The sequence below is a fragment of the Lolium perenne genome, chromosome 6 (assembly GCF_019359855.2).
Source record: "Lolium perenne isolate Kyuss_39 chromosome 6, Kyuss_2.0, whole genome shotgun sequence".
Lineage (NCBI taxonomy): Eukaryota > Viridiplantae > Streptophyta > Magnoliopsida > Poales > Poaceae > Lolium > Lolium perenne.
The window spans coordinates 152639740-152650604 of NC_067249.2; the positions used below are offsets into that span (position 1 = coordinate 152639740).

At 41.7% G+C, this 10865-nt stretch overlaps 1 protein-coding gene across 1 annotated transcript; it reads left to right on the plus strand.

Moving 5' to 3' along the window:
• Positions 1-4479: 4479 nt before the first annotated feature.
• LOC127309500 (3-oxoacyl-[acyl-carrier-protein] reductase 4-like) lies at positions 4480-10510 on the plus strand. The gene is made up of 13 exons (XM_051340336.2): positions 4480-4873; positions 4983-5019; positions 8478-8626; positions 8749-8894; positions 9064-9117; positions 9230-9310; positions 9415-9460; positions 9570-9664; positions 9740-9772; positions 9860-9994; positions 10117-10210; positions 10302-10384; positions 10478-10510. The coding sequence occupies exons 1-13, from the start codon at positions 4480-4482 to the stop codon at positions 10508-10510; spliced, it is 1380 nt and encodes a 459-aa protein (XP_051196296.2).
• Positions 10511-10865: the final 355 nt, after the last annotated feature.

The following is a 10865-nucleotide window of genomic DNA, read 5'->3' on the forward strand; positions in this document are numbered from 1 at the left end:
TGGGCGGCGGCCAGGCCCTCGGTCTGCGCCATGCCCTCCCTCCGCCTCTAGTCGGTCGTGGAGGCGATATCGGGCTTCTTCCGCATCACGAGGGCGCCCGGGGCAGCATCCTTGGGTTCGACGGAGGAGGTGGCTCTCTTCTGCGCCGGAGAGGGTCGGCCTGCGGTTGGTGGTGGTGGATCTTTTGATCTATCACCGCGATCCGGCGGCGAGATGGAGGAGCATGGAAGCCGGCGATGGTGTCGCCGGTGGAGGGCTGGATTGGCCAGCCCAGGATGGTCGCCGACGTGGGGGTCCGACCTGTATAAAGGCGGTGGTCCTAGGGCCTCTCTTGCGTGAAGAGGAGGACCTACCGGAGGCCTGGACTCGTGATCTGGCCGGAGGGTTGAGTTCCGGAAGGCTCCGCCGGTGAATGTAACAGTGCATTGCCTGGAGTTTGCTGGATCGGAGGTATTCGGTCGTGCGCACCCATGCTTTTATTCCGACCGATTGGTTCTGGAGCAAGCGGCGCGAAGCACTTTTTCTGTGTTGACATCAAGTGACTATGGATCCATGATGAAAGTCGGAAGAAGAGAATTTCATGAAGGCCGGAGGGGAGGACTAGCTAAGGGAGGTTCAAGTCTCCGCGCTGTTGAGAGACTGGCTTGGTGTTCCGGGCTTCACAGCAGCGGTATGAAAGTGGGGGCGACAACACAGGTGAAGCGCAGAGTCCTACCTTTCAGGGTGAAAACCCAAGGTCTGGCCTTAACTGGTTGTGCCTGGCAATGGCCTTGGTGGAGTGTGGTGACCCGGCATACCACTGCATGGTGTAGTATGCAAGTCTGATATAACACCAATGAAACACAGTTCCACTAGTATTATATCGCTCAGAGTGGTATAACAGAAACATATGCGGGTCCAAGGCATGTCTATAGAATTACAACATTGACTCTGTTACATAAGATCATCACAGCCTCCTACTTTACAATGAGGTGAAACTGCAAATAAACTCCAGAAGAACGGCTCGTAGTCTAGTCTTAACACGAACTCTATTTGTAGAGTGTTTAACTAGCTATAGAGGCTATGAATAGATTCTAGCTAAATAGGAGCTAGGTTTAGGGAGCTAGTTCACTTCTACTTCTTAATCTAAGTTTTCTCCCTGGTGGATGTGGTATATGACTCTTCCAGCAGGTTCCTGTCCCTTGAGGTAGGTGTTGACTCCTCGGTCTTCGAGTTGTACTGTAGATCCTCCTTCGTGGCCTCCATATCTAATCAAGGGATTTAAGAGTGGGATGAGTACGAGCGTACTCAACAAGTTCATTATAGGAAAGAGGTGTTTAATGCACTAGCTACGGCATTAGACTAGAAAGTCTAATACCAATGCAGGTTTTCATAACCATTTCTTCAAAAGGTTGCTTTTATTCAGAAGAACTATGTCCGTCAGCCTTCACCGGTTTACTAGAACTTCATGGAGTTCCTTTCCGGCAGCGTTCGCAGTTCCAAAACCCGGAACAGGGAGTGACAGGTCACGATTCATTACACTCTGCAGAGGTGTGTTGCTTTACCCATAAGAGATCTTAACCTTGGTGCCAACCGGGAATGACCCGTCCACACTTCCTTTGGTGCGAGGCCCGGTATAAGGTCATAGCCAATTATATTCCTCCGCTACCTCGCACACCCACCCTTTGTTGCATTCCCCGACCCTGGGTCCTCGCCGGTGCTCTTATACCAATTAAGGATGGCCCCCGACCACGACAACAGTCTGGGATCGAACCAAACTCCTTCGCCGGTAGATGCAACCCATCCTAGACCGCATTACCGTGAGGAATTAGAGGGGGATCCCCACCCTCAAGTTGCTCTGCAAGACACAATTGCTACGGTATGCACTGCATTACCGTGGGGAATTAGAAGGGGATCCCCACCCTCAAGTTGTTCTGCCAGACGCAACTGCTACGGTAAGCGCATCCGTTGATGTACGAGAGGTGGAAATACAATTGACTAGTCCGCCCCACTCCAGATCTTATGGTTAACACGGGTATTACGGCACAAGAATCACTGGACGATATTTGTTGTTTAATCCTAGATGGATATAAACCCTTGCAATGGAACCTCCACCATATCAACACAAACCATGGTTCCATTGCCAACCACATAGTCATATTCATAGTTATGAAAATAGTTCTTTTGATTTTCATGCAAGAGTGATAAGCATAGTACTTTGCAAGTAATTTGATAAAAATAATCAAATGACATGAGCAAGCGATGAACTTGCCTTTCTTGACTGCAAGATTATGCAGACAAGGTCTTCGATACGTAATAACCCCAACTTCTGAAATAGCATCATCGTCCGGTAAGGACGATGTTTAAAAGATTGGCAAGGATGCAATAATGCATAAGTATGAGATGCAATCGCTCTAAGCGTGTTCTAACCCCGATGATTTAGGAATAGTGAGTGGTAATGATTAGTTCAGGGTGTGTTGCACTTTTAGAGTGATTCACAAACAAGGTTCTTATTCAGGTTTGTGTTGTTTTAGAATCGTAAGCAAGTGGTAAAATGCATAGTAACAATCATACACATCAAGGAATAGTAGTTGTATAATAAGTAAAGAGCAGTTGTCAATTTTAAGTCCTATAGTGTATGGTTGATGATTACTTGTTATTATACTTCAGAAGAATAACTTTTGAAGAACATGTTCTTTAATAAAGAACAAGTATGATAATTAGATTGGTGGGGTTCTATAGTTGACTATGGTTCCAAGTAGCTTCTGGAATAAGGATTAGATGGATCCCAACCATGTTGGTTTTATCATAAGCTAGAAGTTGTAAGGGTTGAGCTAAGCCTAAGCATCTTAAGCAATTAATTACACATGGGTGCTATCAAGGTTAGTTATACCTTACTGGTGATAGCTGGCTATTGTCTATAGGTCCTATTAGGCAGGGTTGGTGATGATTCTCTGTTTACTTCAAAAGAATATCTTTTGAAGAACATACTTCTTAAATTGTAAGAATTATACCAATTAGGGTTGAGGTGGTTTAGGTTTTACTGTTGGTTCTATTAAGTAAGGAATAATTGGCTCCTAAATAGGATGGTTTATAATTATCCAACACTAGTAGAGTTTAGTGGAATATAGTTAGGTAATGCACAATATTTGGCATAGTTGTTACTGGAGTCCATCACAATGGTGTGATTCTAAGCATGGATAATTAAGGTTGATGGTTTTGGTAGTAGGAGCTAGAGTTTACTCTTGGTTGATCCTATTTGATCTCCATGGTTTGATGAGTATGCATATAAAGGATGTTAAATTATTAGTGATAGGGTTCCTATATTTTATGTGGTCTTAGGTATGCATTAAATTGCTAATTATGGAGTTATGAATGATAATGAAGTAACATGATAACTTGTTTGACCCAGGGTTTAGATTTATAAACAATTTAGGGTTCCCATGAATTAATGGAGCTAGGGTTCCTAATGGCATTAGGGTTTTAGGGTTTCACATGAAATAGTGAGGTTGTAATCTTTATTCAACATGTAATTAGGGTTTCCTAATTATGATGCAACTCTTAAGGTAATCATTTGATTATGGAGTTGAGGTTGTTATTAACTTTGAATTAAAAATAATATTGGACTATGGCATTTTATTATTTTTAAAGAAATAATAATTAAGGTACTTATTAATCAGGGTTTAAATCCTTCTATTAAGGATTTAACAAAATAATCAAATAAAGAAAATTAGTTTTAATGTTTTCTTTATTTACTTAATAGTTTTTATTTAATTTGGAAGGTTTTACTAATTATTGAATTTTAGTTGAATTTAGAATTAAAAGAAAAGTCTTAATTAATAAGTATTAAACAATTAAATTTTATTTTTTAAAAAATCATATTATATTTTTATTGAATAGAGTTTACTTTTCTAAGATTTTTGATATCTTATTTATATTTTTCTGAGTTATAATGAATTTTCTAAATTCATTTAAAGTTGCAGATATTAATGGATTTGAATTAAAGCAAAAGAAATGCTAAACGTACCCGGCTAGAACATACCCACAGTCTATGACTGGTGGGGCTGCTGCCAGGTCAGCTGCCACGATGGCTGCCACGTGGTGCCGATGTGGCAACCATGTGCAGCACCGGCGGCCAGTGGGGGACGACGCCGGCGATTCTGGGTTTCCGCGGGGGCGTGCGCGTGCTCGTGGGAACCAGGGGGATGAGACGGACCGTGTGGTGGCGGCGCCGCCCCGGTTTGGTCACCGGAGCGTGCCCGGCGACGAGGTGCTGTGGCGGCGGATATGGTCTCACGGTGCGGCGACGCTATGATGCAAAATAAGATGCAATAGGGGGCTCTAGAGAAGCGGAAGATCACCTGGATGCTTCCCGGACTATTGCTGGGGTCGATTGAGGATGGAGACGACACGGCGGTCGCCATTTCTCCCTCAGTACCGTGAAAGGGAACGGCTAAATTACTCCTCCTCCGAGCTCCTCTTGATGTGTGGCTGCACCAGATGAACGAGTACGTCGAGGCGCTCCTCCTGAGCTCAACGGCGGGCTCCGGGGTGGTCGGGAACGGTGGATTCCTAGGGTTGCTGGCGGCTAGGGTTTCGGTCATGGCGACGAAAAGAAGAAGAGAGAAGCTCAGGGTTTCCTCCTCGTATTTATACGATGTCCGGCGGTCGTCGTTGAGAGAGAGTGGTCAGCAACGGCGGTCGGGACGTGGCTCTTCTCATCGCGCTGGCGTCCTCCCGCGCGACGTCGATGGAGAAGACGAAGACGATGACTTCGGCTTCGATCTTATCCAGGCGAAACGGTACATGAGCTGGGCTGGGCCGTCTTCGTGGGCTGCTCCTGGGTTGGTTCGGACGGCGTGGACGAGCTGCTGCTGGGCTGCTCAATGGCCAGGTAAGGCTCCTTTCTCTCTTTTTCTTTTATCTGTTTTCTTTATCTGTTTTCTTTTTCTGTTTTATAATTCTGTTTTGAATTCAAATTTGAATTCCTTTCTATCTTGCAGGTCTTGCTTATTTGAATCATACAAAGATTAGTACAAGGTACTGCAGATACTTTAGTGGTGTATTAGAATGTTAATATGGGTATTATATCATTGGTTTAGTTATTATTATTGGAACTTGAATTTAAATACCTATATGGACATGAATTTGAACATTATCTTTGTAAATATTCAAATTGTTTTACAATGATAATTTTCTTACTTAGTGATATATAGAGTTTTGTTTGGTATTACTTTGTAAGAAACAATTTCAAAGTAATATTTACTTATGGATTTCTATTAAGAAGTGATTTAATGGCATGATTTCATGTGCAAAATTATTTCTAAGGACTTGATCTCATATTTGGGAATTTGGTGACTTGCATATGATTTTATGTGAATACTTATTTATTAAGGTCTTGTAGGTTTGATTATAACCCTATTTCAAGGTTAATACTAGTACCCTATTTTAATAACACCTTGAAATACCTAAAGTAGATGCTACTCTCATTATGGGTTGGTCTTAATTATATAGATAAGTGGTTGATAATCACACTTATGGTTTTAATTATAAGATGTATCACCAGAGTTTTCCCAGGTTTAATAATTGTAGCTTAAGATTTTATTAATGTGCCATACTAGGATTCTAATGATATTTACCTAATGGCAATTGGTTTGAATCTCAATTATGGCATAGGTTTATATTATGATCACCATAGTGATGCATAAACTAGGGTTGAGATATACTTCTAGTTTGTAGAGTTGAGATGACACCATATTGCATTTGCTAGGTTTTAATCTCCCCTAACCAAGGTAATATGGTTAGTTGCTTAATAGTTTCTGTTCTTCTTTAATTACTAAGGGCTTGAGAATTGGTTTTATCTTATACCAATAGATTGCTATTATATCCTTAATCTATTGTTAAAGTAACTAAAGTAGCTATTTTTTTTATAGTTAACTTTGGTTATAATGATTAATGGTTTCTCACCATATAAATTATAGGCTTTAACTCTAAGCTTTTCTTATGTGCTTATATCCTCTACTTCAAGTTCTTAGGGTTTATGATCACTACACAATTTATAATGATCAAGGTTGGGCTTCCTAAGTTATCTCTCAAGGATTAGGTTTCTCACTCCCAAGATTAAGTATTGTCTTGATCAATTAGATATAGTTTCTTTCTTATATTATCATGAATGGATATGGTTACCTCAATAATTTATATCCCAGGAGAATGCCTGAGATAATAACTTATAGTTCTACTCAAGGAATGATGATTTAATCATCAGGGCATATGGATAGTTCTCTCCCTTAAATTTAAGTGTTGTCTCAACTATCTTGAGTGTAACACAATAGCTTGAGCTCCCTTATGTAGGAATGGTTTATTCTAGGGTATGGTATACTCCTAATACCCTAGTTCAATTGTTGTCCTTTATTCTTAAGTAGATAAAGCTAGGATTAGTATGATTGGTCTCTCTCATTTGGGAAGGTCTTTAATACTAACCTAAGGTTAGGCTCCATAGAGATTGATGTGATCATCAATATCTATGTTTAATATAAATGGTTATCTCTCTCTAGGGATTGTCTTGAATAATACCCTGGGTTTCTCTTAAAGATGATTATTTGAATTCATGGATATATCCAAGGTTTAGCTCAAAGTTTGTCATTGCTTCTCTACTAAATAACATAGAACTCTCACCTCTCTAGGTTTGATGTATAATAATATGTAATAGAGAAGAATATATATTCCTAAGGTTGATCTCCTTGTCATGTTTCAAAGATTTAAGTGGAATCAATACCATGAGGTTCATGGTAGGATCAAGGATTAGTTTAAGATATGGAAAAGATAAATCAATAATGGTTTCTCCATTTTATTACTACTTGATTTATATTTGAATAGTTGTTCATATGATATAGCAAAGAATACCTTATTATAATCTTTTGTAAGATCAAGCAATTGATCACTGAATAAAGTGTTGTTGTGTTGATTATTAGTTCCATTTGATCTAACACCTTAGATCAAATCATCTCTACCCAATACAAGGTTTTAACAAAGTCACATTGAGGTTTATAGCGCTTGACTTGATGAGCTACTTCAATTCCACCAAGGTCAAGTGAAACTTCAGTTACTGTGACTGTTTTACTTTAAAGCGCGAAAATTCCCCGGATTTTCTATGCATGAATGCAATGCACACATCTATTTCCTCTATTTTTGTAACCCCATTTCCTGGGATATTACATGGAGGCATTGTTTTGAGAGCGGAGACTATCTTCAGGGTGAAACCTAAGATCTTTGATCGGACGACGATGGTGTTTGAGCACTGTTCCCTTCTTGGAGGCGTCGTTTTTTGGAGAGTCTGTAATTCAGGTGTTGTCTTGGTGGTGGATGTACTGCTGTTGTTAGGCACGAGATACTGTAGCGGGACTTTTGTTTCTTAGTTTTCTTTTCCTTTTTTGGCTGTGTGCATCCGTAGTGCCATTAGGGTGGTGCGTTGTTGCAGAGGCTGGGTGTAATTGGTATCTTCTTGATATTAATATATTCCCTTTATCGAAAAAATATGATACAAGCCGTCTCATATGCATATTTATTTGATGAAATATACTAGGTTGCTAGACTGCCCATGAGTATTTTTTTATGAAACATGTTAGGCAAGTCACATTATTTAATTACTCTACCAGGTGGTCTGAATAATGGTGCAGGATTAAGGTTGTTTGGTCCATCTTGGGAACATGCAAAAACTCCAAATTTTTTCAAATGGGTTTCCCCAGCCTGTGCACAAACTCCAAACAAAACAACTCATATTTCAACGGTCCAGCCGTGCTTAATAACTATATATTCTAATTGCAAGTTCTTTTGAGAGTGCTGACTAGAGTAGGATACTCCCTCCGTTTCTTTCTATAGTGCCTATAGATTTTTGGCATTTGTTTCAGAATATAAGGTTGTAGCTTGGTTTTTTTTCAATTACCCCCTCCCCCGTTCAGCTCCCACATAACATGCGTGAGAAAAAATCCATACAAAATTGAAAACAATTAATTAAGATTCCTAATGCATGGTCCAACGATTCCTTAAAATTAGGAAGCAATGTTTTACTTTCCTTAATTGAACTTGGCTGCACATATATGGAGAATCAACAAGAGAGATTTGTGGGATTTGTTATGGTAAGTTAGGAAGATATGGATTTCCCAAATTTTACGTTGATCTCAAATCGTTCAGCCAGGGGGTCTTGTGTAAAAAATACTCTTGGCTAATTTCCGTGCCAAAAAACTATAGACACTATAGAATGAAACATGTGGAGTACTATTTATTCAGACTTCCAGAGGTACTGAGGTAGCAAAAATAGTGCAATTTTTTTTCAGCAGGAACATGCAAATCTTGAAGCAAGTGCAGCTATTAACAGTTGGTGTGGCCTTGGCACAGCTAACATGGAACTGTTTCAGCGATCATGCAAAGAAAACCTCCATTTTAACATGGAGCTAGCCCTCTTTCCGTTGCCACTATATGCGCTTAACAGAGTAGTATAGGATATTGAAGATACCATTTCTACATGATCGGCAGCTAACGGAGGCGGAGCTAGCCAACACCTCTTCCATGGCGTCCACCGTGCCATGCTCCGCCGGCCTCGTGTCTCAGGCACCAGCACCACGACACCAAAGCTGCAGATTCCAGCAGCGTCATCGGCCGGGCAGTCTCGTTTCATCAGGCAATCGATCAAACCACCTCTTGTGTTGGACCATCTGTCACATGCCTTCTTATGAGGTGATGTTTCTGACGGATAGAAATAACTTACTGTAGCCAGAAGAGATGGCCAGGTTAGAGCTACGACTGGAGTGAGCATGGATGGCTGGGCACAGCATGAAGCCCCGGTTGCAGTGGTTACCGGAGCATCGAGAGGGATCGGGAGAGCCATAGCTGTGGCTCTTGGCAAGGCAGGGTGCAAGGTAAGTATAGTGCTTGTATGTTGGGATCAGCAGTAGTAAAGAAACTAGGTTATCAACCTCCGAATGAAAGTATGAAACAAGTAAAAAATGTATATATGGTAGTCGATCTGTTGTGTACTCATGGGAGGATTGGAGCTAATATAAACTTGGTATTTTGTTTATGCAAAAGGTAGTTGTGAACTATACCAAGTCTGGTATGGAAGCTGAAGAAGTGTGCAGAGAGGTGAGTACTAGAATCGCTCCTTCTACCTGACACGGTGCCTCACATGTCGATCCATTTTCTTGCCATGCTTGTTTCCCTTGTGCAAAACACATTCATATCGTGCTCCGTTCAGATTGAGGAGTACGGTGGGACAGCCATCTCTTTCTCCGCCGACGTGTCCATGGAAGCCGATGTCGAATCCATGATGAGAGCGGTGAGTTTTGGTTTTGCTCTAAGCCAAAGAATCGCAAACAATTTGTTGAGTGGAATATGCTGTTCTCTGGGTGCACATATGATCAGCGTGGGATGTTGATACAGGCAATCGATACTTGGGGCACTCTGGACGTGCTGGTGAACAATGCAGGTTCTGCTGATTTTAATCTCTCAGAACTAAGTACCTAAGCCATTTGGCACCTATATCATCACCTTGACAGTAGATTTTGATGAGACGGGCGTTGTTTGTTGTTGAGTAGGAATCACACGAGATGCGTTGCTGATGCGGATGAAGCGGGCGCAATGGCAGGAAGTGGTCGACGTGAACCTCACCGGCGTGTACCTCTGTGCCCAGGTGAGATTTTTTTTCCCTTGGCGTCAGTAATCAACCGGCACCATATATGCTCATGTTCCCGTTATCACGTTCCAGGCCGCGGCGGCAGTCATGACGAAGAGGAAAAAGGTAGAGAGAGACCTTTTTTTTTTTTTTTGTTAACCGTCTTGTATGATCAAAGCTTGGAGCAGTTTTTGACTGATTGATTTGCCACAGGGAAGGATCATCAACATCGCGTCGGTTGCCGGGATCATCGGCAACATTGGGCAGGCCAACTACTGCGCTGCCAAGGCCGGCGTGATCGGATTGACAAAGGCCATGGCCAGGGAATACGGTAGCAGAAACATAAATGCAAGTAGCAGCCATGTCATGTCATGTCATTGCAAGCCAACCAAAAACAAACTACATCTTAAGAGCAAGAATAATAACATAGCCTGCTGCTGGCTACATGCTTTGCCCGCTTTGTTTTGCAGGTGAATGCGGTTGCGCCGGGCTGGGTCGCGTCCGATATGACAGCAAAACTAGGCGACGACATCGAAAGAAAGGCACTCGAGACAATACCATTAGGTCACTGGTCTAGCACACACTGCAACCGTCTGAATAATTTGCACTGAATTTTGATTTGGTTCTAGTGCTGCTGCTGATGGATTATTTCCAGGACGGTTCGGCAAGCCAGAAGAGATCGCTGGTCTGGTAGAGTTCATGGCCGTTCATCCGGCTGCAAGCTACATGACCGGGCAGGCAAGTCGAAATGTTCTTTTTTTTACATGAGTCGAAATGATTTTGGGTGTGTGTACTTACTGAATACTTACCTTGTTTAATCTGCTGGTACAGGTGCTCCCGGTTGATGGTGGACTGTCCATTTAAGTGCAACTAAAACAGAACCACCACAAGGTGTCCCTGACAGTGTTCCATGCCTTTGCGCCAGACTTGTAAAACAGTAGCTACTTTTCGTTGGGTACAAGTTTTTTTTAGATGGGGTACAAGAAAGTTGTAGTCTAGAAGTTCAACCCTACACCCTCTCAAAACAAAAATATATACTTCACCAGAGACTTCACCTTTTCTATTGAATTGCTAGAGGTGATGATGGTACGTTTAAAAACCGTTCGTACATCAAATAAACCGAATTTATTGGTAGGCCATGGGTTTCGTCCATCTCGCAAAAAATCGCTGCATACTCCCTCCATTCCAATAAATAAGACGTCTTCATTTTATGTTTTCT

Coding starts and splice junctions, on each gene's coding strand:
- LOC127309500 (XM_051340336.2), top strand. CDS start 4,480: ATGAACGAGTACGTCGAGGCGCTCCTCCTGAGCTCAACGGCGGGCTCC. Junction 4,874..4,982: donor CTGGGCTGCTCAATGGCCAG/GTAAGGCTCCTT, acceptor TCTATCTTGCAG/GTCTTGCTTATTTGAATCAT. Junction 8,895..9,063: donor TTGGCAAGGCAGGGTGCAAG/GTAAGTATAGTG, acceptor TTTATGCAAAAG/GTAGTTGTGAACTATACCAA.